At 38.4% G+C, this 27,636-nt stretch overlaps 1 protein-coding gene and 1 long non-coding RNA gene across 3 annotated transcripts; one reads left to right on the forward strand and one right to left on the reverse strand.

Moving 5' to 3' along the window:
* Positions 1 to 63: 63 nt before the first annotated feature.
* LOC131484843 (uncharacterized) lies at positions 64 to 26,909 on the forward strand. The gene is made up of 3 exons (XR_009248467.1): positions 64 to 386; positions 24,481 to 24,535; positions 26,802 to 26,909. It is a non-coding gene; the product is annotated as an uncharacterized LOC131484843 (long non-coding RNA).
* Positions 12,005 to 14,743, reverse strand: LOC131484841 (lithostathine-like). 2 transcript variants are annotated; one of them, XM_058683549.1, is made up of 6 exons: positions 14,705 to 14,743; positions 14,318 to 14,405; positions 13,644 to 13,762; positions 13,299 to 13,436; positions 12,573 to 12,699; positions 12,005 to 12,289 (listed from the first exon to the last, which is right to left on the reverse strand). In XM_058683549.1, exons 2-6 carry the CDS (start codon positions 14,394 to 14,396, stop codon positions 12,222 to 12,224), a joined length of 531 nt encoding a protein of 176 aa, XP_058539532.1. In that variant the 5' UTR covers positions 14,397 to 14,405; positions 14,705 to 14,743; the 3' UTR covers positions 12,005 to 12,221. The 2 variants fall into 2 exon arrangements, with proteins under 2 accessions (XP_058539532.1, XP_058539530.1); XM_058683547.1 differs by lacking the exon at positions 14,705 to 14,743 and adding an exon at positions 14,570 to 14,698.
* Positions 26,910 to 27,636: the final 727 nt, after the last annotated feature.

Genomic DNA, 27,636 nt, shown 5'->3' on the forward strand with positions numbered 1-27,636 from the left:
GAATGAGGTAAAAGAAAGAGAAGAATGTCATGAAAACACTGGAAACCATAGAGAAATATGAAGAAGCAAAGTACCCAATAGCTTTTGTTCAGTAGGGAACTAGTTTTCTACCTGAGAGAATCTGTAGGTTTGCATACATCTTAGAAACTTGGCGGTTGGATGTGGATGCATTTAGATCTGGGAGAGAATAAATAGACTGTGTCAAATTTGAAACACTTCCAATTACTGCTTGTTTCCTGTCAGAGGACAGCTTATTTGGAGTCCAATAGTGTCGAGAGCTGTCAGCTTGAAGCTAGCAAGATTTGGATACCAGCTGTTCTCACTTCATACCAAGATCCAGAGAGTGGCTAGGATCTTCTGATGAGATCTCCCACATGTCTTTGTTGGTGAGTATTCCTGAGTTTTTCTCAGGAGAGATCTGGCATTGCCGAGATGGAAGAACAGATGGAATGTATGGTCTGCAAAGCTCAGATTACGTTGGCAGATGGGGGTGGAGAGGTGTTGAGGGTGCCAGGAATCTAAGTGGTGACATACCACATTTAGTAAGCTGCCAGCATGCGCATATTTTGTTTAATTAGCAGTTTTTGTAAGTCACAAGCATATGCTTTGTCACTTCTTGTTGTTTTAATGGTAAGCTATTATGTTCTTTAGTGAAATCTTATGTCTTCTGAGTGAGTTTTGCTTATGATCAGCAACTTAGCACCATATGCCATGCCCAGAACCTTCCTGCACATACCCTAGCCCTCCCTCTACCACCCTGCCCCTCACTATCCCGCAAACAGGCATTGTGAGGAGATACAGAGGAAAGGTAGATGCAGATTCTGCTGTGAGCTCTGTAATGGGAATGGAGTAGGAAAATAGGCCAGAAACGGCTCTGAAACAAAAGAATCCAATGCATATCCAGAACTAGGGACAAGCCCTGTTAAATTCCAATTAGAAAGGCAGTGGAAGAGGCTGCAAGGGAGTGGGTAGCAAAGACTTAAAAAATCTGACAGCCAAATCCACACAGGGACAGGGAGCACATTAAGGGTGTAACTAGCAAGAATAGAACCTGGTGCTGAAATGAAAAGTTTCTGAAGTAGGGGCTATCTATCTGTGCCCTCAGACTGACAGGATCTCACCAATCAATATGTGACCATCAGATGAGGTAGCAATGCTTAGTTCACTAATACCGAAGCTCTCATCCTACTTGACTCTGTGGAACCCAAGTTTTATAATGTCCCCCCTTTGTGTCATTCTGGGAATTCTCAGGAGATGCCTGCATGTTCCACAGAACCCTACTGGCATTGCTTGCCTCTTCAGTCAACGATTTCCATCTGCATCACTTACATTTTCTGTTTATTCTTCCAGGGGCCCTCTCTAGCAAATCAGGACCAGCTTCTTTCAAGTTGTTTGGTATCTACTGTGTGGCTTAATGGCAATCATAAGCAGAGAAATTTCTTTCAGTGTCCTCAGTTATAGCTGGGACCAGGCTATGTTTTTTAAAAGACTTTATTAGCATATGAGGAAAGTTAACAACTAAAGGTTGTATCCTACAAGCCTGGATCATAGCTCATCCCCAGAGGATACTTCCTTGCCTGGTCTGCAGTCTGATGCCCTGAGCTAGGGGCCAGTTTATCTAACTCAAATGTACTTTAGAACAGTACTTCTAAAATTTTAATGTGCATTTAAGTCACTTGGGAATCTTGTTTAAATGCACATTATGATTCAATTGGTTGGAGGTGGGGCATAAGGTTCTACATTTCTACCAAGCTCCAGAGTAATACTGAAGATCATATTTAGAATACCAAGGCCTAGAGCATGCCCTTCTTGCTCAAACTTAAGGTCGTGTAGTAAGAGACCTAGGAAGGGGAAGGAAATTCTTCTCCTTTAAGGCTAAGGTCTGCTACTACTTATTTCCTTTATTAGGTCCACTCTTACCTGGGACAGTTGACAATAGCTGCCCCATCTCTACCTTAAGGAGATTCACAATACAATAACATAGAAAATCATGACATATCCCAGCATTGTTCATTATTAACTTACTCAGACATGAAACATCCATTCCTTGATTTTGGCTGTGCTTAGCCAAGATCAGGCTAGTCTTTGTTCACTTCTAACTTAAAGTGAAGATCAGCTTATGACATTCTTGGACAAACTTGTTGAACAAAACACCCTCCCATCCCCACTCCTTTACATATGGACAAGAATAATAAATGCACATAGGATAATCAAACCAACCATCCATAACAGACACACATCTCCAAAAAAAAAAAGTCCAGAAAATATAACCACTACAACATACATTCCATTTGAGCGCAAGTCGGGGAGCAGCAGAGAGAGAGAGAGAGAGAGAGAGAGAGAGAGGGAGACACAGAATCTGAATCAGATCCCAGGCTCCAAGCTGAGCTGTCAGCACAGAGCCTGACACGAGGCCTGAATCCACAAACCATGTGATGATGACCTGAACCAAAGTTGGACAATTAACTGACTGAGTCATTCAAGTACCCCAATTCAGTTCTAGTTTAAAATATTTGAATTCAAGTTCAACAATGGCGAGCTGTTTTAATTTGCATAAAGAATATACCCAAGTTGGTCCTTCTTTTAGAAAAATAACCATATGCCTTAAAGTTGTATTCATGTTTGCCTTTATATTATGCTAGGAAATTGACTGTATTACTTATCCCCTGTGATATTATCCCAAACATAGTATCCCAAACATAGTAACCTAAACATTATCCCAAACATAGTAACCTAAAAGCAAACACTTATTATTTCATAGTTTCTGTGAGTCAGGGCCAGATTGCTGACCTACAAGCTATGAAATTAGTGAGTTTCTCACTAGGCAACATCAAGGGTTGCAGACTCAATGGAAGGCTTGGCAGGAAAAAGATTAGATTTCACACTCACATGGTTATTGGAAGGATTCATTTTCTCATGGGCTGCTGGAGTGAGACCACAGTTCCTTGCTCGTTGCTAGCTGTAGGCTTCCTTCAGTTCCTTGCCACATAGGTTCCAAGTTTATCTCCATATAGGCAACTCACAACATGGCAGCTTTCCTCATCAGAGTGGTTGACTGAGAGCACAAGAGAGAAAGAATGCAAGTAAGAGAGAAGTCACAGTTATTTGTTACCTGATCATGGAACTCTATCCCATCATCTTTGTTATATTCTGTTGGTAAATGGCAGGTCACCAGGGCCATCCCACCTGCAGGAGAAGGGATTAAAAACAGGGTGTCAATACCAGGAAGCAGGGATCATTGGAGGACATCTCAGTAGATGTCAACCATTTGAAAATATCAGTTTTCTGACTATTGATCAAGTTAAAAAAATAAGAATCATAAGTCAGTAACTTCAACTGATTTCTTCATCTCATCATTACCTGAAAACACCTAACATTAACTATCTTTATGGGTAACTGCTCCCTTGCCTGCTACTCCCTTTCAGGGCAGAACTCTGAGGAATGAAGTAAAAGTGTTAAACAGTCAGTATTACAGTCCCTTCCAACACTAGCATTCTAGGGTATTTTTGACATAATTTCTAGTATACTAGATATTATAGGGGGTCTGTAGTTTGTTGACTTGACTTTAGTTAGCTGAGAATTATAAAGACAATATGGTAACAAGATAAAAAGGAAACACAGGATTAGCTTAAAAGAATATAGGATAATTTCATGCATGTCAATTTTAACGTAATGGGATGCCCCCCTACAATTTCTACTGTCCTTTTCTGATAATTATCAGTTGACATAATTAAAATTGCTAATGAACAAAAATCCCTTTGTCTGTACTATGACTTCTTCTCTAATACCTCAGCATGTCTTCCTACAGAATCCTTCCTTTTCTTCCATTCAGCCTCTTGAGTGAATAATTGAGGGCATTCAGAAGACAGAAGAAGAGAACTTTATAAAGGCATTTCTGTTCTTTCCCTTCTCTCAGGATGCATATATCCCTGGAAAGATTATTATTTTTCTCTATTTATGCCATATTGTTCCTTAACCATCTCTCATAGAAAATATTTTCCTATTTTTCTTTAAAAGGAAAAACTTTTCTAACACTTCTGAGGAACACAGTATGGATTTGAGTAAGGAAAAGATAGATGACAAGGTTTTACATGCCAAAAAAAGTACTTTATAGATGCTTCCCTTTCACTGACTTGAGGACTGGAGAATCTCAGAGGTGAGAAGAGCAAGCACTTAGGATTTCCAAATGAGATTGAGCTAGGGTGGGGTCACCAGGGTCTTCAGAAATTTTTCAGCCAGCTCAAAACATTACTAAGGTCAGAGTTATAAGTAAGGGTTTTCTTAGTTTTCCCTCTTCTGAAAATTTTAGGCTAAAGTGATACTACAACTTTGTCAAGGGGAGGAACATAAATGCTGACACAAGAGTTTATCCTTGCCTGGGGTGACCACCAGTAGAGAAAGAAGAAGAGGTCCAATCCATCTCCTAACTGTTCAAGCATTCAAGGTTAAAGGACTGAGTGTATAGTGGAAGGAAGATGAATCCTAGAGGCTGTGGGGTGCTTTCATGGCCACAGAAATCCTGGGTTTGAGGCATAGCTTTTTGATTATAGGCAAATTACTCAAGCTCCGTGAGCCTTGTTTTGCTCATCTGTGCAATGTTTTAATACCCGACAGACTTTTTGTTCATTTTAAATGGGATGAGATACACAAAGCTCAATAAGTTGTAAGCATTACTGAGTAGTTGATTATGAGTGAGAACATATGATATCCTCATGTTTACTATTTATGTCATAAAGACTACTGAGTTTACATTTTCTACATGTTCTACTGAATTATTCTTTCATTTATTCTCTCAAAATCTATTGACACGTACTAGGTAACTGGCAATATTTTAGGGCAACGTTTCTAAACAGCAGCAATTTGACATTTTGGGGCATCTAAGTCTTTGTTGTAGAGGGCAACACTGTGCATTGCAGTATGTTTAGCAACATCCTGACTTTAACCCACTAGATGCCAGGAGGAATACCTCCCCCCACCACCACCACTGTTGTGGCAATGAAGAAACTCTAGAGACTGCCAAATGTCCTCAGAGTTGCAAATTGGCTACATTTGAAAACCACCATTCTAAATGTGATAGAAAAGTGATTACCTGCAGAAGTCAAGCAGGTGAGTAGATAGTTGATTTCAAAGGCTAGTGAAGGTGATGCAAAGGAGATCCACAATTGGGACTAAAATAAAGTGAGTGAAAATCAAGAAAATAGATAAAATTACCTTTTGAAAAATGTACAAAATAAAAGAATAAGTTCACTATGGATGAAATCCTGAGGAATACTACCAATAAAAGACTGCTAGAGGTCTTTCCAAATCCATTCTCCCACTGTCCCATGGTAATAAAATTATAGCTGTTTTCATGCCCATCATGCCAGAGACCACATTTTCCAGCATCTGTAGCTCCATGGCTGACTGACTGAGTTTAGGCTCTGGGAGAGGAGGAGAGGTGATGTGCACAACTGCTGGGTCATTTCTAACTTAGAGGTAAGTTGGCTGGCTCAGGATGCCACTCTTCTCCCTCCCACTAGCTGAAATGTAGACAGAGCTGTGTCTCTGCTTCAGTTAAGCAGACAAGAACAATTCAATTAGACGCCTCAGCAAGAAGATGAAAAAGCTTGGATCCAAAATCTGATATGAGAGGCAAATAAACTTATGTTGTGTTTAATATTTTGTATCTGTATTTTGGCATCTAAATGAACATATACACATTTAAGGATTAGATAGAGTTCAAGTGTTTACATAGGAGTTGGAGACTTACAGATGTGAAGATCCAGAAAAGTGTGGTGTTAAAAAAGTCAAGGAAGTTAGAGGTCTTCAGGAAGGAAAAAGTGATTAACAGTACCACAGAGGTAAGTCTGGTTAGATGAGGGATAGAAAAATAATTATACAAATGCTGGCTCACTGAATACTTTGGTGGTATCAGGAGAGTTCAGAACACAGCACAGTTCGGCAACAGTGAATCTCTAACACATTAAGAGTAAAATGGAGATATGAAATAGAACATGGTTACACAGGCAACACTTAAAAAAATTAGGTAAGGTGAGGAATTAAATATGAAGGAGCTTGGGGAGACAAAAGGCTGATAGCTCAGAGCCTGGAGCCTGCTTCGGATTCTGTGTTTCCTTCTCTCTCTGCTCCTCCCCCGCTCTCGCTTGCTCTCTCTCTCTCTCTCTATCTCAAAACATAAACATCAAAAATAAAATTTAAAAAAAGAAAGGGTTAATTTGAAAAATGTTTGTAGTCTGAAATAATTACAGATTCATAAGAATGTGCAAAGAAGCATACAAGTGGTTCCAGAACCCTTTACCAGCCTCTCCCAGTGTTAAATCTTGCATAACTGGAGTATTGATACCAGGAAACTGACAGCACAATCTAGATAACTTATTCAAATTTTGCCATTTATACATATACTTAGAGTGTGTGTGTGTGTGTGTGTGTGTGTGTAGCTGTATCACACACTTTTTTATCACATGTGTTTCTTTTTGTAATCATCACTACAATCAAGACACTTAGCTGTACCATAAGACTGGAATTTAGCACACAAAAAATTTCTCAACTTCATTATTAGAGAAAGGCAGATTAAAATCACAATGAGATATCACTTTATACCTATCTAAATGACTAAAATTAGAAAGGCTGACCATACTGAGAATGTAAAACAACTGGAAATCTTATGCACCACTGGTGTTGATGTAAATGATAAAATCAATTTAGAAAATGTGTGGCTGTTCTTAAAAACTTAAATATATGCCTAGCATTCGGTGCAGCTATTCCACTCCTAGATATTTACCCAAGATAAGTGAAAAGGATTTATCTGTACATAAACCTGTATACTAACGTTCACAGTAGTTTTATTTATAATAGATAAAAACTGAAAATCACTTAAATGTTCACCAACAGAATAGACAAATTATGTCATATCCACACAATAGAATATCACTCAACAATAGAATATCACTCAACAATGAAAGTAAATGAAGTATGGATACATGCAATAATATAAGTGAATTTCAAAATGATTATGCTGAATATAAGAAACCAGAGAGAAAAGTATATAATGTATCATTCCATTAATATAAGATTCTAGGAAATGCAAATTTAACTTATCTATAGTGTCAGAAAACAGATCAGTGGTTGCCTTGGTTTGAGGGATTGGAGAAGCTGAAGGTAAGAGGTGGGCTTGGCAGAGGAGGTCTTTAGTGGTGACGAGTATGCTTATTATTGGATTTTGATGATTTAATGGGTGTATATGTATGTCAAAACATCAATTATATTTTGAATATATACTGCAATTTACTGCATCTCAAATACACCTTGATGAACTATAAAGATCAAAACAAATAAAATATAAAGGTTTTTCATTAGATCAAAGATTCATCGGGTGGCTCAGTCAGTTAAGCTTCTGAAACTTGACTTTGGCTCATGGTTCATGAATTCAAGCCCCACATTGGGCTCTGCACCATCTGCTTGGGATTCTCTCTTTCTCCTTCTCTCTCTGTCCCTCCCTTGCTGGTGCATGCTCTCTTTCTCTCTCAAAATAAATAAATAAACTTAAAAGAAAAAAGAGATTCATTGGGAGCCTGGAGCCCCAGGTTTGTACAACAAGAAGGAACCAGGAAAGTCTAATAGCTAAAACTACAGGCAAGACCATGCAGTTAGAAAAATTTGATGATGAAACTCCATGTGAGTCATAACCATTGAACCCTCACTGCTGTTTCTGCAGAACCCCAAGCTCCATAGCCTTTGTGAATAATCTCTAATTGTTTCTTTTTGCACTACTACCTGGCTAAGGTATCCTATTGTCATGCTTTGAACATACCCCCTAACCTCCAGAGAACTATCTACCACCTTTAGATATCTGCCACGTTTGCCTCTATAATGGGAGCTGTGACTCTGCTCTCACCATGAACCATATCAAGGGGACATTCTTCAACACACGGGAAGCATTCTCACTCTGAGTAGCCAAGAGAAGACAAAACTGCAAATGACTCACAGTTTCTGATGGTATAAGGAGCCCTTGAGTCCCAGCTCTCTCTGTCTTACTTCTGTGTCCAGCATTCTGTATATATATTCCTGGCTTTCTATTAATTAGGGACACAATGAACTACCCAATCCTGAATCTTCCGCTATTTATATTCTGTACATTTTCACTTGCAAGATTTGTTTCTTCTGTTCCCAGGGATGTGTAGCAGACATTTCATCTTAGAGGATGTAGGAATAAACCTGTTTTCCCCCCTTTCCCTAATGTCTTTTTTCTAACCCTCTCTGGGGAAGCAGCCAGATCATTCTTATTTATTATCTTCCCAGTACTACACTCTCTGCTAGGCCACCTCTCCCCCTAGTGGTACTTCATTTAATTCTCCTATAGTTAGCTAAAAGCCTATGCTTCAGACTAGCATTCAAAATGTTGACTGCTATTTACAATATGAAGTATATTTTATATTCCAATGCTTTTCACACACACACACACACACACACACACACACACACACACATATATATGTAACGAATCAAAATTTCAAACAGTATTAAACATTTTTGTGCAATATCCTGCAGAATTTTCTATATTACTCTCCTCTCTTTTAAGAAAATATATTTGTATTACCCACTAAATTGATTTAATGACTTCGAATGACTGTAAGTTGCAATCCCTGCTTTGAAAAAACAGTACTTTTGACTATTATTAAAACTGAATTCAACTTATGATCTATTAATAGGTATTTCTCCCAAATATAGATACACAAACAGGCACACAGAAACGTGTGACCAAATAAATGCCTGATGAGCTGACAACCCTATGACTTTATTTTCATACATTTGCATAGAAATACTTGGAAAAGCCATGCAGTAAAGAAACCTACTTAACTCTGTATACTTTAGAACTTCCTAAGGAGTATTTCCAAAATGTACACACACAACAAAATTGTTGTCCATGAGTAGCTCACGAAATGAGTATTGCAAGGAAAGCAATTTTAGAGAATTCTGTTTTAGACATATGGGAGAAATCTATAAATAAATCCATGTTTTAGATATACACATAAATTGCAGAGATCTACATGGTTGATGTGCTACGGTACCCTGGAGGTGCACTTGAAAAACTACTTAAGAAGAATGGACAAAGGTGGTTTGGTGGTAGGAGGTTTGGAGGTGGAAAGGGAAGAACTCTGTTAAAACTCAAGGGATGAGGGGTGCCTGGGTGGCTCAGTCGGTTGAGCTTCCGACTTCAGCTCAGGTCCTGATCTCACAGTCTGTGAGTTCGAGCCCCGCGTCGGGTTCCGTGCTGATAGATCAGAGCCTGGAGCCTCCTTCAGATTCTGTGTCTCCCTCTCTCTCTGACCCTCCTCCATTCATGGTCTGTCTCTCTGTGTCTCAAAAATAAACAAACATTAAAAAAAATTAAAAAATAAATTACAAAAAAAACTAAAGGGATGAATCGCCAAGTTACATTCAGAGATATTAGGAAATAGGGTGCTTCAGTTCACCTAACTCTTATCCAGATGTTCTTTGTAGGTGCTATTTCTATCAAATTGTTTTGCTTCCTGAACTCTAGATGAGAGTAAAGTCCATGACAGAAACACCATAAAGAGGCCCAGGAGCCTGTGGTGATGTGCTGATCCAAATGGGAAGGTTTTGTCCAATTCATTGGCTTACAATGACTGGCAGAAATCCACATCATGACAGGTTATTCACAGTCCTCAAAACAAACAGGAATTGGGTAAATACAATGACCACAGTAAGCACAATAGCCAGCTGACAACTACTGAAAGTCTGGAGGACAGTCCAAGAACAGAGGCAGGTATGGTACCTGTGGCAATATGTGAGTACCCAAAGAATAAGATTCAATCAGAAAACAGGCCAAGGTCAGAACAAAACAATGAGACAATTAAGTCATGTTTACTGCAGCAAACTTCTGTTGGAGTGCCTTCCTGCCCCCCTTCACTACAAACTGGGTCACATCCACAGATCCTACTTAAGAGGTGAGTTTGGCTCCCATAGTAACACTACATGACTCAAATTCTTTCCCTCAGCTGACTAGACTGAGGTGAATACCCAGTCTTAGCTGGAATAATCAGATATTCTCCTGAAAAGAAATTTGTTTACTGAAAATGTACTTAAAGTTTTGAATCCCTGGAGTGAAAAGTTTGGTAGAATGAGTTAGCCATGTCACCTTGAGTTATCCCAAGGGCAAGGAAACTGATTGGCTAAAAGAAATCACACCCAGTGAAATAAAATAGAGAAAAGGAAGAAGAAATTAACCTCATTTCCTAACTTTATTTTTCCTTTTCCTAGTCCTTCAGCTATCTTCCCTAATCTTGTTGCACTGAGATAAATCCACATACTTCCCAAAACCTCCCCCTTTGCTTGAGTGAGTTAGAATGCATGTCAGCAGCTTATATCCAAATAGTCCACACTGAGTCAGCCTAACACAAGCCTATGTGTGTCTCAGGCAAGGCACTTACAAGCTGTCAGCAACCCAGCTGGACTCTGAAAGAAGAAATTATGGGGAATTCAGATATTGGATATAACAAAAAGTTTTTTGCATACATGTTAGGCATCCAGGGCTCCATCACAAATTGGAGAACCCACACCTTCTTCCCTGGTGTACGAGTAATTTTTAGTGAGAGAAAATAAGAGATTATTTATTACTATTTATTATTATTATCATTGTTGTTATTATTAGGAGAGAGAAGCATTTTTATCAACTGCATTGGAACTACCCAGAGGGCATTATATTATGGAAGGTTCAGTGGGAGAGAACAGATAGAGAAGAGATAAAAACTCCCTGCCTACCTTTGTTCTAGACTTCTAGATACAAAAGTTCATAAGAGTTCACTAGAAGAAATAAATTTATGATTATTCAGGATATAAATGGTTATGAATACAGACTATGAATTTAGCAACAAAGCCTCCGTGATTAGTATTTTAGGAACTCAAGCATGGCTCTAGGTGTAGTAGACAATATTGACTGACTTGACAAAAGCCATTATTTTTAAATTCTGAAAAAAAATCTGATCTTGGGGGTGCCTACGTGGCTCAGTCAGCTTCCGACTTAGGCTCACGTCATGATCTGGTGGTTCATGAGTTCAAGCCTTGCACTGGGCTCTGTGCTGACAGCTCAGATCTCGAAGCCTGGAGCCTGCTTGGGATTCTGTGTCTCCCTCTCTCTCTGCCCCTCCCCCGCTCACATGCTGTCTCTCTCCCTCAAAGTAAATAAACATTAAAAAAAAAAATCAGGACCACCTGGGTGGCTCAGTCAGTTAAGTGTCCAACTTTGGCTGAGGTTATGATCTCACAGCTCTTGGGTTTGAGCCCGGCGTTGGGCTCTGTGCTGACAGCTCAGAGCCTAGAGACTGCTTCAGTTTCTGTGTCTCCTTTTCTGCCTCTCTCTCCTCTACTCGTGTTCTATCTCTCTCTGTCCCTCAAAAATAAATAAAAATGTTTAAAAAAATTTTTTTAATCTGATTTTGTATGGAAGGCAATTAAGTCCAGTCCCAGGAGATGAATCCCAATTTGGTCACCACAAATTATCGCAATTTCAAACATTTTTCTGGTGGTTAGTTTAAGAATAGAACTGTTTTAAGGAAGAGAGTGACAACTTCTAATGCTCTACCTGTAAGCACTATAATCAGAAACCCATTCATTTTTCAATGTATTTTATAAAAGTCAGGGTCCAAGGAAGATTGCAAATTAAAGAAAAAAAAATATCAGTGATAGCAAATGATTACAGATGTGCTCTTCTAAGATCTTCAGATACCACTAAAGCTGTTAGTATTACAAATAGGAGGAATGTGTAATAGAACGTGTAGGTGAGTAATGTCTTTTTCTATAAACAACACAAAGGTACATGAACAGGGACTATATACTGATCATAAACACACTGGTGGGGATGTACATTTAAGCATTTTCCCTGGGGGAATAAATAACATTGGACAGAGGCAAGACCTAGAACTCCTCCCATACCGATTGTTCTTCATATTCTTGCTATGAGATAGGAGCACAAAAGCACACAACGTGGAATGAAGTATTTATTATTGCTCTCTGCAATCTCAGGCCATGTAATACACAAAAAGAACATAAAGTTAAATGAATAGGGAGGAGAAATGATCAGAAGGAAGGGTCAGGTTAGAGGGTAGGGGGAGACTATTCCTTTCCAGGGTAGGTTTTCACACTTGGTCATATATCCATGATGAGCTGCACACAAAACTCAGGCTCCTGACGTCCCACCAGACCTAGTCCTTGAACTTGCAGATATAAGGTAGCATCGCACCGCAGTTATAATCTCTCCATTTCAGATATCCTAGAGAGACAGAGGAGCTCAGGTAGATGTGGCTGGTGGAGCCCATGAACCCAAGGTACAGGCAGCCCAGATTCTGGCGTAGGATTCACAGCCTCTCCCTCATCCTCAGCAGTGTCCTACTCCAGGGGAATGGGACTCAAAGAAAGGAGAGATGAGAAGGGGTGGGAGAAGATAAACCAACCCTACATTTTCTTGCTCAAGGGGATTCTCTGACGGTCACACTGAGAAATAGGGAAAAAGAGGATGGAGAGGTCTGGCAGAAAGGAGCTCCTCTGTTACTTACCTGTGCTTGCTGACAGACTCCCACAGTAGCCGGGGTTTGGGTTAGTGGAGGGGTGTCTCTCCCAGGCAAGGTAATTCAGCACATCCGTGCTACTCCACTCCCACCCACCTGCATTGGGCTCATAGCCCTAGAGAGGATGGAGTCTAGTGAGGTTGAGTGGCCATTAAAGGGCTCCTTGCAGGAACCCCTCCCCAGCATCATGGAATTTGGTCTGCTCCTCTAGATGCTGCCTGGGAGCCAAAGCTCTCCTCTGGGAGACTCCTCCTAACTCCTTGCTCTTATTGACAAATCCTGAAGCCCATAAACACAAAGACCAATAGACCCATTCAGAGTAACCTGTCACTGACTGAACAACAACGAGTGATACATATGTGATTAGCTTCTGAACCTCAAAGACAGTGTCTGTTCCATAGAGCAAAAATGGATCGTCTCGTCATTTAGGAATCACTCTGCACAATATGTGTAGACTCTGTGAAGCTCAGAGAACTGAATTACATGGCCTCACGTGCAAATTAAGAAGCAGATTAACTTCAGCAGAGGCAAGAGACTTCCACAGAACTCAGCTGTTCAGCTGGCCACAAGGTCCTCCCTTTTCCCCTAATATCCTCCTGTATCTCTGAGCTCCAAGGCTCTCTAGGGCATTTACTGGGCAGACACAGGGGACGGAGAGTGGGCTCGGGTGGTGATAGCAGCTTGAGAGGTTATAGAGAGAAGATGTATTCATACCTCTGTGGGATCATGGAGCCCCATCCAGATGTTTGAGTAAGTGTTCGCACTGTTCTGTACTAGGGAGGCCACAAAGGATGCCTCAGCCCCACTGAGCACAGACACAAGGTGTCCCGACGGTCTCTTCTGGCAGGCCATCTGTGTGGGGAAGGGAGAGACTCAGGGGAGGCCTGAGACATCACTGGGAGACGGGCAGTGCAGAGGTAGGGGAGAAGAGGTATATATGCAAAAGATGAGGATGCTCACCGTCACCCCCAAGGAACTCTGGAGAATGGAACCCCCACCACCACCAGGTCTCTAGTGTACTTTCCCTTAAAACCCTGACCTGCAAATCCAAGTACTCACATCTGCGTTCATCCAGGATTTTGGTGTCATAAACAAGGCATAGCAGTGGGAGGCATAGGCCTTGGAGCCTTTGGGACACCTGATCCGTGGAGTGGGCACTTCCTTGGGCGAGTCTTCACCTAGGATGGAAGGACACAAAAGAGAGAGAAGAGGTGAATAGGAGACTGGGGATCAGGGTGGGAGGTGACCTAGAGGAACATCTATGGGGTCAGTGCTTTGGGAAGTGATGCCAAAGTCCTGACTGCCTCTCACCACTGCCAACACTTTCAGGATTTCTTGTTCTTGAACCAGCCCCACTAAATGAGGAAACCTCTCCTTTCTTTTCATCTTTCCCATTCACAGTCCAACCCTTCCCCGCTCTAGGATACACATTCTTGCCCTGGGTCCTCATTTTCCTTCCCCTTATTTTATTTCTGTCCCTTCACACTTTCCTCTTTTGCCTACCAACATAAATGAGAGTGCACTGACAAGAAGCAAAGGACCTCCTTGCGGTGCTAGTGGACCACTGTGATGCCTGCCACCCCTGGTTACCCTGAAGGATGGTGTGGTGATGGACGAGTTACAGGCCATTTCATGGTGTGGGGATATATGTCACCAGTACCACAAGAGTCTTCCTTCTCCTCTTGGCCCTGAGCATTCGCAAGGACCCAGTGTTAGAGGCAGAGAAATCTTACCTTGGACCTGAGACAGGAGCATCAGGCAGGAGAACAGCATCCAGGACATGCTGGGGAGGTCCGTGTGAGGCCGCATCATGTCTGTGACCTGAGGAAGCAATCAGATTTCACTAAGAGAAGTGTGATCAGAGAGAGGACATATACAGATCCTTGTCTTTCCTTTGTTAGTCTCCTAGGAATAAGTTCATCTTAGTGACATCCATCCCCTTGTATAGCTCTGGAAAGAACTAGAAAATCTGTACATGCTCCTACCCCATGAGACCTCCCAAGCCTGCCTGTGCTGAGTCTCAGAGCTCCTGTATCTGACAGAGATCCTCCTGTATCTTCCCCCAAATATGTACAGTATAGCTCTTGCCATGGTCTCATCTTCTGTCAGCTTCCACTCACCTGTCTTGCAGGGATTTGCAGTGGTTTGTCATGTCAGAGAAGACTGTGCTTTTATAAGAAAATTAGAAGGAGGGGCACTCAAATGAATAACCGGAATGTGGAACCAGAACAAGGGTCATGGGGAAGGGCTTGGCCTATATTCCAGGAGATTCCCGCCATGGGGAGAAGTGTCTTCCCAGCAAAGCCTGTGAATTGCCACAGATGTTGCCTCTTTCCTGTTAACAGGCCAGTACTTTCCCCAAGAACAGGTGAAGTTTGAACTTTCCCTGTTCTTTGCCAAATACTTTGTTCTGAAAAACTTAAGGCAGGGGAGGCAGCCCTACGGCAGAAATTCTGATGTACATAGCTTAGAAAATATAGTAGCATTGGATAGTTAAGGAAAATGTCCAGAGGGTATTTGATTAATCAGTCAAAAATTCATTCCTGTAAGCATATATATGAATTTTTTTAAACTTTGGCCAGTAAGAGTAAAAACTTTGTCCAGTAAAAAAAAAAAAAAAAAAAAAAAAAAAACTAGTAAGTATAAATCGGTGGGTATAGGAATTGGAAGTGCTGGTGAGTGCCAAGTATTGGGAAAAGAAAGTTGAGGGAAAAGAAAGAATTGAAACCAAGAACACGAACAGGAACAAGTTCAGAGCTGCTTCCTCAATATTATGGCAAGGTGTGAAGGAAGCGTGGAGCGATAGTGTCTAAGTCAGAAGGAAAGCCGGGTTCATAAAGAACAGCAGGTAGACTTGCCATCTAGCTGTCTCTGTGTAGGAAGACTGAGAAATAGTTCCTCAGTTTAGTTCTGAGTAGGTAATCTGATACATCAAAGTAGCATTTCCATTGTGAGTTCCAGACCCATGGGTGTCTTCAAGGCCCTTTCAGGGGGACTGTGAAGTTGTAATTTTCATAACAATACTAAAATGGTAGTTGCCTTTTTTACTGTGCTGACATTTGCATTGATGAAGCAAAGGCAATGGTGGTTAAAAGTTCTGGTGACATGGCATTAATCAAGGCAATGGCATCAACCTGTATCCTTCATTTCCAGGCATTTACAAGAAACAAAAAAGACATTTCACTTAAAACTATCCTTGAGGAATTTGATAGAACAGTAAATACATTTAATTTTAGTAATTGCAAACCTTGAATACATTGCTCTTACTATTTTGTGTGACTAAATGGGAATCTGCGTGCTAAACTATAATGGTTGTCTTGAAGAAAAGCATTTGTAACATGGAGTTTTATTCCACGTTTTCATGGAACACAATTCTTGAAAAACGGACTAGCAGAAAAACTTTAGTTATATGCATATGGGCATATTGTTGATATTTTTTCAAATATGATAAAAACAAGTTAGTAAATATTTTTAAAATATCTGTTTTAATACGTAGTATTATAAATAGTAAATCATATGAATAAAAATTCTTTAGAATCCAATAATTTTTAGAATGTAAAAGTATCCTCAGATCAGAACAATTTGAGAACTTCTGATTAACATTAAGCTATCAATTTCTAGAAAATCTGGACCCAGATTTCACGTTACAACACAGGGATACAATCTCTAGTCTAGAAACTCTACAGGACAAATGATTCCATATTCTTAAACATGGAATTTAAGAAAATAATGCAATATAACACACTTAAGTTTTAAGAGATGTTCCAATCAAATATAATGTATGAACTATGTTTAAATCCTAATTTGAACAAATCGAATGGGAAAAATAATTATTAGACATCTGACTAAAAGTGAACATTGAAAATGTTATGTGATTATATTGCTTTTAGGTGTGATTATGGAATTATAATTATATTATTTAAGTGTTCTCATCATTTAGAGATACATAAAATACTTAACAGACGAAATAAGTTGTTCAGAATTTACTTAAAAATAATGCAGTGTGACGGGTTTCTGGGTAACTCAGTCCATTAAGCATCTCTTGATTTCAGCTCAGGTCATGATCTCCTGATTTGTGAGTTCAAGCCCTGCATCAAGCTCTGCACTGACAGCACAGAGCCTTTTTGGGATTCTCTCTCCCTCTCTCTGACCCTCCCCTGCTTGCTCTCTCTCTGTTTCTCTCAAAACAAATAAATAAACTTTAAAAGATGCACAATAATCCAGTGTAATTGAAATATAGGTGAAATGAGAGCCCATGAGGCGAAGGTATCATTGCTTGGTGGTAGATACAGAGGTTCATGGTATTATTCTCTTTGGTATAAAAATTCTTTTTTTTTAATGTTTTTATTTGGTTCTTTTTTTTTTTTTTTTGACAGACAGAGACAGAGTGTGAGCAGGGAGGTGCAGAGAGAGAAGGAGACACAGGATCCGAAGCAGGCTCTAGGTTCTGAGCTGTCAGCACAGAGCCCGACATGGGGCTGGAACCCATGAACTGAAAGATCATGACCTGAGCTGAAGTCACAAACTTAACTGGCTGACCCATCCAGGTGCCCCTGGTATAAAAATTCTTAACAAAGAAGGGATAGATAGTAATTCCTTAAGATGATAAAGAAACCTACAGAGATTCAAAAATAAGACAATGGAACCATTTCCTTAAAAATCAGGAGAAAAAACATTCTATATTCCCTGATTATATTCAACAATACCATGTTATAAAAAGTACCCTGATGGGAGCCTGGGTGGCTCAGAGTCAGTTGAAGGGCTGAACATACAACTCTCTGTTTCAGCTCAGGTCATGATCTCATGGACTGGAGCCCTGCATTGGGCTGTGCACTGACAGCACAGAGCCTGCGTAGGATTCTCTCTCTCCCTCTTGATCTGCCCCTCCCCTCTGTATGCTCTCTCTCTCCCTCTTGAAATAAATAAACATCAAAAAAGTACACTTGGAAAGGATAAGGAATATTTAAACATGCAGGAGAACAAGGGGAATTATTATTTGTGTACATGATATATTTTCTCCATAGAAAACCCCAAAGAATCTCCAAACTGTTAGTATCAATGAGAGAATTTATCAAGCAAGAAAGAAATCAACATATAATTTCCGATTGAATTGCATTCCAGTAACAGAGTTAGAAAAGGTATTTTTAAGAAAGATATCCTACCAAGAAATATATCCAATAAAAAGCAGTGAAGAAGACCTAAATATATGGAGAAATCTATCATGTTTATAAAGAGAAACAATCAATACCCTAAAGATGCTTTGTCTATCTGTATTGATTAATGGAGGTACAATTATAATACTAACAGGATATTCTTGGTAATTTGATAAACTAATATAAACATAGTCAACAAATTTCTGAATAAAAACAATGAGATTAGTAATTTTGTTTGACGATACATGAGTGAGTTTGAGCTCCAATTCTGTGTCTCTCTTTCTCCCTGCCCCCCCCAACAATAAATAAACATAAAAAAATTAAATTTGTTTGACCATACATGAGGACTTTTTACTATAAAGTATTATGTGGGAATAGCAAATGTGACCAGGAATAGAAGAGAGGGCCTAAAAATATAATTATGATTAATGGAAACTGTAAATATAAACAGATCATTGCTGATCAGTAACAGAGGATGGGCTAAATGATTTCAGTTAATTGGTTATCCATATGAACCAAAGTAATTAGAATCTATCTCTTAAAACACAAAAATAAAATGACAACCCCCCATTCCAAGAAAAAAAAATCAAGAGAATTGATGACTTAAATACAAAAAACCAAAAATGTAAAGTTATATAGAAGATAATTTAAAAACAATATTTTTGACTTTGGGTTTGGAATGTATTTCTTAACACAAAAGGCACACATTATTAAATATTGCTAAATATGACCACATTAAAATAAAATACAAAATTAAAGTAAATGTATAAACATGAATGAGAAAGAATGCCTTAGACACATAATTGACACAAGTGATATCTGGAGTATGTTAATAACATTAAAAATCAACAAGAACAAGAATAATCCATTAATTAGAAAAGTGACAAAAATGAGCATGGATTTCACTAAAGAAGAAGCAAAGTAAACAATACATATATGACACTATGTCAACTTCATTAGCAATGAGTGACATTCAAATTAAATTTAAATTTAAATTATAAAAATAAATTAAACAAATTAAAATAAAATAAAACATAATACACCTGCTAGATTGCCAAAAAAGAAAGTTTTATTTCCCAAAATTTTGGTGAAGATTTGAAGCAATGAGTCCTCTGTATTTTTGATAGATGGTGGTATAAATTCATAGAAGCTCTTGGGAAAACTGGCATTGTCTTATATTCTGATTCTTAATCATTCAACTCCTAGGATTTTACAACTTTAATATGCATGCCAAGTGGTATATCCAGGAATGTTCATAGCATCCTTATTTACAATGGCAAAAAAACAAAAAACAAGCCAAATGTCCATTAACAGAGTTGGGTATTTTGTGGTTTAAATAAGAAAAATAAAACATTACAGCAGTAAAAATGAGGGAATCACAGTTACAAGCATCAGTAAGGTTAATATCAAAGATATAATATTGATGAAAAATATCAAAATATAATATAGAAGATTATATAATGTATAATTTCATTTTTTAAGGGCCCAAAACAAAATAAGACAATAATATATCATTTAGGTATATGTATATGCGTAATAAAGTTATACTAAGTAGGGGAATGGTAAATTTGTAATTCCAAACTGTTACATCTAAATCAAGGGAGAAAAAAATTAGTAGAATATGGATACAGGAAGATTAAAATATATTAGTAGTTATATATATTTTAAATTAGTAGGTATATATATTTATATATTTTAAATGTACTTGAACTTTAAAAAAAATATTTTTAATCATATACATGTTATATATATTGTCTTCTACACATAAAATATATAATAGAAATTAAAGAAAAAATACTTAATTTTAATTGAACTAAGTAATGTAGGGAGACTAGAAATAATTTCAAATGGCCTTCAAATTATTGGAGTTAGCTCATAGAAATCAATCTAAAACAACTGTTGAACTTCAGATAAAGGTTCATGAAGATATTGGCCAGTCTACATTCATTTGAAGGCTTCACTAGGGTTGAAATATCCACTTCCAAGATGACTCCACTAACATGCTAAATTTGTGCTGGCCATTGGCAGGAGGGCTCATTTCCTCATCATATGGATCTTTCCATAAGGCTTTCAGAGTATCCTTTCAGCGTGGTAATTGGCTTCCTCCAGCATGAGTGACCCAAGGAAGAACAAAGCAAAAACTTCAATGCCATTTAAAACAGCTTCAGACATTGCACATGGTCATTTCTGCAATATCTTATTGGTTCAGTGGGTCACCCCTCTCCAATATGGTATGGAATTACACAAGAGCATAAATACTAGGAATCAGGGTTCATTGGGCGCTACCTTAATAGCCTGTTATCAGAGTTGGAATCTGATACTTTATCAGTCACAAGCCAAAAATCATGTGTAAGGGGCCTGGTACTTTTTTTTCCCCTAGGAGACTCTTATGAATCTATGTAACATGTATAATTTGTACATGAGAGGAGGAATTTCACTCAATTCCATCCAGCGCCTTCAAACTCCAACTGAACTTGGATGTATTACTAGTCTACTAGTCTCACTAGTAGAAGAGACTAGTAGAAGATAGAATGCTTATTTCCTATCATCTAAAGAATCTGATCCCTAGGGCCCTAGCTAGCCAACATGTTCAATTATAAACTGAATTTATCATCATTCTCTTGTTTAAAATCTTTAAACTATTTCTTCATTACATACTCTTGTGATTACCTCTTACTGCATAGCAACTATCCCAAAGTTAGTGGCTTAAACAACTTACTATTTTTTCTCATGAATCTGTGAGTTAATTGGGTTTACTTATGCAGTTCTCCCTTGGGCTTTCTCATGCGGATAATAGCTGGAGCTGAAGTCATATGAAGGATCATATGGAACAGACTTCAAATGTGATCACACAGATGGATGGTAATCGATGCTGACTGTTGGTCAAGAACTCAGTCAGGGCTGTTAACTAGAGTGTCAACACAGGGTCTTTTTGTGTGACTTGGACTTCTTATAGCATGGAAATTTCAGAATAGTAGGACTTATGTCACTGTTGGCTATGGATCCCAGAGGGCAAAGCAGAAGCTGTCAGTCCTCTTAGACCTAAGTTGAGCAATGCCATTATACAATTTCTACCATACTCTATAGGTCAAGCATGAGTTTATATTCCCCAGCATTAAGAACATTAAACATTCAGTAATGTTTACTGAATAAATTAATATATTAATGCATAATAATTTTTATAGTTATGGCAACTGCATTTAATTTCATAATGCTTTATGGTTTAGAATACTTTATTTCTCCCATTATTGTCTTATTTTGAGTAGACGTCTTTATATTCCCCTCCTTGGATCTGTGTTTCTCAATTTTCCAATGAGGATGTTGGACAAAGAGCTCTCTGGGGGACATTCTACAATTCTATTGTTGGCTGGAACGCTGGAATATCATGAGTATGGGGCAAGAGAGCCTCTGGAAAATAGTTATTGTTCCCATATTAAAATATCAGATAATCTTTGGGAAGGCCATCTTCATATATTATTCCCTCAGAACAAGATTCCATCTTATTCCATTTGTGAGCAAGCTTTGTGAGAAGTACACTAGCATGAAACCAGTCTGGAAATGAAGCCATCACAGAGAATTTTCACTCTATTGTTTAGTATCAGCTATTAGAAACAACTTATTTCCAAAATGAAAACATGCATTCACTTAGCTGTCTGTGCATATTTGCATTAATATAAATAACTATCACATAGTATTTTAAGTTAAATAATTGTATTCAAATTGCAATAATTTATTAAGTTCTGTGAGCTCAGAATCTATGAGGCTTCAGAAGAAAGAACACTTTGCTTAAAGTACTTAAAATTGCTACTGGCATATATGTGAAAAATTACCAGGGGAGAATCTGATCACTAGAAGGACATATTTTTTTCACAAAGTCTTTCAAAAATTAGTAAAACTTGATGGTGCTGTTTCTAATTCTTCTTTGTTCTAGGAATTAATTTGAGTCCAGTAAAGATAGCAATTTGGGTTATGACAAAGAGCAGAATAGGGACCACAGGTCAATGCAGAAATATATTCTATGGAGGAGAGTGTTCTGAAGGTTTATTTTTAGAGACCAGTTTACTAAAAGAAAATAAATATCAAAAGCAGAAGGAAAATAGATAATCTGAAATCCCTCAAGGTAGGTGATCTTTTGGATTAGCTAGAGTTAAGAACTTGGAGTAAAGAAAGTTTTACTCCTTATGCCTCATGTTTCATGGTCTGAAGTGAGTTTAAAGAGGAAAGGAATTTCATAAAAAATTCTACTCAAAGCACAATGAATGATATCCAAGACTTTCCTTTTTTCACACGTCCTCCCTCCTTTTTATGTTTCATAGATCAATCTTAGTTGCTTATGAGAGAAAAAGAAAACATCAATAATATTCCATTGTAATCAAAAGAAAGATCAAGAGTCAGGGCAGAAGCAATATGGAGACACCAACCAGAGGATTAGATAGAGATGGACTTCTAGGTAAGGGAGGTAAATAACCAGACACCCCAAAATAAGTTGTAGGCAGAAAAGGAACGGCATGTCTCAAAGCTGGAATTGATCTAAAACAACTGAGAATGTCAGAGAAAGAAACACTCGTAAGACAAATTCACATGGACAGTGCTCTCAGGATATGGTAAGAAGTACCAGTCCCAGCTCTCAGGAAGTACTTGGAATTAGGTGACTCAACCAGAGTAGGGAACCTTGGGTGTATGTAGTAGGGGAAAATGTGAGTTTGGGATTCCCAGTAGGATTTCTAGGCTTGAAATTTTCTGAGAGAATATGGATGCTTTAAGGTTATTGTACTCTCTTTCCTACTCATGATTTTTCCTTGGGCCTCAAGATACTCATTCCCATGTACGTTTCCAGACAATGGGCTAGTGGAAGGGAAATCAGTGAGGCATAGTGCCTCACTATTTAGGCTCCCAGGGAAAACAAACCCACCTCATGGGGTTTTGGTGGGAATTAAAATAATGTATGGATATCTTTAAGCATGGTGCCTAGCACATATAATCACATAATCAGTGGCAGCTAACAATTTTATCTTCAGTGTCTGGTAGTGCCATAATAGATGCCCAATAATTTTCAGTGGAATGGCATAAATGCATAACTATGATCTACAGATGGAGGTTTCAGAGAAGTGACTCCTCTGAATCATTTCATAGCTTAGCTATTAGTTGCAACCATTTTGATCTATTCTTTAACCTTTAACAATGTTCTCTTGAGAACTTCAGGAGAGCAATGTTTGTCCAGCCTTCTTCATTCTCTATATATCCTTAAAACAATGAACTAATATTTATTTTAAAAAATTATTCAGATGTTATTAATTCAAGAGAGCACTTTACTCATAAATTCATTGTTATCAGAGAACTGCCAGACTAATTTGTGCAGGAACTCATCTAATAATAGCTACTATTGTTTTCAGCATTAATTTTGTGTCTGGCATTGTGCTAAGAGTTCTACATAAATTATCCTATATCATATTCATATCATCATTATGAAAGAGCTATGTTTTCCCTCATTTTTCACATAAGAAAACAAAACTTTGGAGAGGTTAAACAATTTGGTTATGGTTTCCCAAAAGTAACAGAATGGGGATTAAAACCCAAACATCAAAGCTATGCTTTTAATCACCATTACACACATCTTGTGGAGGGAAAAGATGTTGTTTTTCTATAAAAAAAGAAAATAGAGCACTGGCCTTTGCTGCAAGGCCATTAACTTCTGCACCACGAGACAGGAAATATTTTTCCTAAGATGTTCAATTTACTATTGGGATGGACCTGACATTTAGAAGACCAGAAAATCAGGCATTGAAGAGATTGAATACACCAGGGAAATTCTGTGACCAACAGCCATGTGTGATTACTTGTTAAGCTACATTAACCTAATGGACACTAAGAAAAAGAATGTGTTCAGTAGAGTTATCAGATTGTCTTTACTTACTTAAAATACAAAACCATCAATCCTTATTTCTAGAAAAGAACTGATATTGTTCCTGCTCACCCTGTAAATCACCCAAATGCTGAGAATTCCAATTTCCCTTTATGTCGACATTTGTCTAAAATCCCAATACCACCCATATTTTCAATAAATCCTCAAAACCACCCTGTATGTTAGGCATGACAGATGTTAATTAATTATTTCCACATTACAATGAACAATTCAGGAACAGAGAAGGAGACTGATTCAGTCTGTGACACAGCACATTAGTGACCAAGTCAGGATGAGAACTTAATTCTACTCCTGAGTTCATTCTTCTTGACACTAGACCCTGCACTATATTTTAACTAAAATTCTTCAGACACTCATCAGCAATGAGCTAAATTCTGAAAAAGATCCAATTAATTGCTCTTTGACATGATAGGTTTTTGAAAGGTTTCACCTCAGCTGATGGATTCATTAATTTCAGAACATCTTATTTGCTTTCTGCTAATGGAATTTTCAGAGGGTGATTGGTTGGTTACCTTTTCTAAGCCTCATGCAGAGTTTAAATGTCATTCTATACAAAGATATTTACTGCATGGAATACTAGTCTAATTAATTTTTGATTGCAACTAGGAATTGTTCCATGTCATTCTTGTCATTAAGTTGCACTGTGAGTCTTAATAATGTCACTGGGATTTATTGGGTAAGTATAGGTGCTAACATGTGTGAATTTAGGTACACATATATGCAAACATCAGTTGAGAAAGGTTGTCTTGTTTTGCGAAAATTAAGACGTGTTTCAAGATTTTTCTGGTGGTAAGTTTTTCTACAATTGTTCCAGTTTTAGGTAATACAAGAGCTTGATTGCAGTATATTCCGGGAAATCCTTCTGGACTGGGAAGGTATGATAATCCACATGGCTAAAGAGTACAGAGAAAACTTTTTAAGAGAACAGCTCTTCCAAATCCAGGACAGCAAATCCAAGGAATGGGTACAAACAGAAGTCCATTAGACACAGCTTTCTTCATCTTAGGGGATGGATTGAGGATAAATGTTAAGCCCTGGGAGCTGAAGTAGTTTTAGGCCTCAGAATTTGGAAGATCTGAGGCTATACAAGGAAATATTAGGAGTATTAGGGAAAGGTATCATCAGTCATAAAGAATAGATATTCAAAACTGAACTATGAGCCCCTGCTGAACTCAGGTGCAAATAATGAAATGAAGGCTGAAACCCAGGCAAACTGAATAGCCTAATGGTTTGTGGGAAAGTAATTTTTCTCAAGGGTAACCTGAGGATTTACTCCACAGTCAGTAGCTTCTAGGCTGGAAGAGTAAATTCAAATTCTATAAGATAGTGGGAAGATCTATGAGAACAGTGGCTACCTTTGTTAGGACTGGTTCTGTGTCTGAGATGGATGAAACCAGTGTGGAGAAATGATATTTTCACCAAGCCATGTTTTCTCCAGCTTCAGGCAACTCGACACAGGTTCATCTTTCCTTATGAAACACTCATCTGCTCCTTGCTTCATATTTTCCTCAGCTTATTCCTAATAATCACTTAGGTTCTGGCTTAAACATCAGTTCTTCAGGAAGAGTGTTCCTGAGGTCCTGTCTAGATAAGGTTCTTCTGCTACATGTTCCCATAACATACTAACTGTCTGCACTTTATTGCAATTATTTTTCTATTTTCCCCTCTAGGCTCTAGGCTCAGTAAAGGAAAAGACTACAGTTTCTTGTTTACTGCTGTCTTCATCCTTAGCATTGGGTCTGACCTGAATCTCAGCCAACTAAGACTTACAAGTTAAAGACCCAGGCCATATGACTGTATTGTTGGAGCTGAGGCTAAAATCCAGGTTTCCTGACTTATAATCCATTGGTATTCAGTATAGATAGAAAGAATTTTCCAATAGAAGATTTGGTGTTATTAGTCCAATACACCATTTGGCTTGTTTAGATCATCAGTGAATTTACTCTTAACGTGTCTGGTGTCAATTGTCCATTCCTGAGAAACAGTGTTCTCATGACCCATTCTAATCCACAGGTATGATACGATAATCTAGTGATTAATGATATAAAGATGCTTTGAGAAAACTATGATGTAACCATGGATAAACAGATGATATTAACATTATTTTTTTCAAGGTGCTCTACATCTCAAGTTTCATCTTGCATTCTAATGAGATCAGTTGGACTGAAATCCCACAAACTGATGTCCAAACAACTCGTGACTCACTCAAAGTCAGCAACAGAGCTGAAACTGGCGTCTAACTCCCTCAAAACAAATTTTCCTATATAAACTTTTAGTGATGCTCATTGTGGTGAACATTTATATTTTTCTATTAAGTGAACAGGTGGACAGCTCTACGTATTCTATTTTATTAAGAGGAAAGACCAGTAGGAACTTGAATCCTTGGATGTTTGTTCCTTAGCGTCCTATGGCTTAGTATATATGGTTTGAGGAAAGTCAAGGTTTGGCTTTGTAGCCCACCAGCTGTTCATAAATGCAAGCACTCAACTTTCAGGGGGTGAACACAACTCAGTAAGACATTATATTTGCTGGGGATATGAGTCACAGTTCAGCACTACTAATGGGGACTAAAGAGTGGTCAGGGACATTGCTTTCAAATGGAGAAGGCAGCAAGAAAAGCTCCAAGTGTTTGAATTATTTAGCAGAACATGCATACCTTGGTGTTGGCTTAAGCTCAAGACAAAAGCAGAGATCTTTGAACCAGTGATTATAACCATTAATCACCCCTCTCCCCACCATAACCAATGTCTCATGATACCCTAAAATGGATTTTAATCCTCTCACAGGGGGAATGGTTGGTGGCAACTAAGTAGTTTTGTCCCTGTGGTTACACACTTTATATATGCTTTAGATAAAGTGTTAAGGTCCTTTCTTTCACCTCATAAAATCAGAATGCAACAAGCAAGGCAACCATGGAGCTGTTTAACAGCATATTTACTAAATTTCTCCCAGTAGCAAGTGATCATCATGGATGTGGTGCTATTTTCTGAGGGAACATCAGGTTCTATCCATAGTGAAGTTTTGAACAAGAGTGAAAAACTGAGAGTTTCAGGTCAGAAACAGTATCCACCTGAATGTTCACAGTTTCTGGATACGTGAACAAAGTCAAGTAACTTAACTTCTCTGCATCTCTTTTCTCAGTGATAAAATGGAGACAATATCTCAGATTCTTCTGAGGATCAAAGAGAAACACTGACTTTCTCTGCACTGCACGAGGGCAATGAGGCTGGTGTAGTCTTTGGATCCAGTCATCTGTAAGTTCACATTCTACTTTATTCTCCTACTGACTGTGTGCCTGAATGCTGCTAACCTCATCTCAGCCTTAGTTTTTAAATTTGTTTCCTCCATAAAATGGTGATGGCAACATCTAATACCCAGGCTTTTTTTATAGGATGAACAAATATTTGCTATTACCTAATAGCTTCTACATCATGACCACTTTCCATGCCTACTCTTCCTTCCCAAATCCCTTTTGCCTGTACGTGTAAGATGCCTCATTGAGGCCCACAGCTATTTATTACTTTTCATCTTCTCATGAAGCCCGGTCCAACCTACTCCAGCTGAAATCCATCTTGAGGACCAGAATTTGTTTATTCCTTACCCTGGAATTATAAACCCCTACTCTGTTTCTCTGAGATAAAAATTAAGTAATTTTTCAAATTAACTGCTTAATGAGATGTTATAAGACCTTTATGGAGACATTATTCTTAAAAGAAGTTTTTTAATGTTTACTTATCTTTTGAGAGAGAGAGAGAGAGAGAGAGAGAGACAGAGACAGTGTGAGTGGGGGAGGGACAGAGACACAGAATCTAAAGCAGGCTCTAGGCTCCAAGCTGTCAGCACAGAGCCTGATGTGGGGCTCAAACCCACGAACTATGAGATCATGACCTGAGCCAAAGTTGTATGCTTAACTGACTGAGCCACCCAGGCTCCCCGTGGAGACATTATTCTTTAAGCAAGAGCAAATGTGCTCATT

This window comes from Neofelis nebulosa, chromosome 9 (assembly GCF_028018385.1).
Source record: "Neofelis nebulosa isolate mNeoNeb1 chromosome 9, mNeoNeb1.pri, whole genome shotgun sequence".
Lineage (NCBI taxonomy): Eukaryota > Metazoa > Chordata > Mammalia > Carnivora > Felidae > Neofelis > Neofelis nebulosa.

Coding starts and splice junctions, on each gene's coding strand:
- LOC131484841 (XM_058683547.1), bottom strand. CDS start 14,683: ATGAGACCATGGCAAGAGCTATACTGTACATATTTGGGGGAAGATACA. Junction 13,763..14,317: donor GCTCCTGTCTCAGGTCCAAG/GTAAGATTTCTC, acceptor CTTCCATCCTAG/GTGAAGACTCGCCCAAGGAA. Junction 12,290..12,572: donor GAGTCTGTCAGCAAGCACAG/GTAAGTAACAGA, acceptor CTGTCTCTCTAG/GATATCTGAAATGGAGAGAT.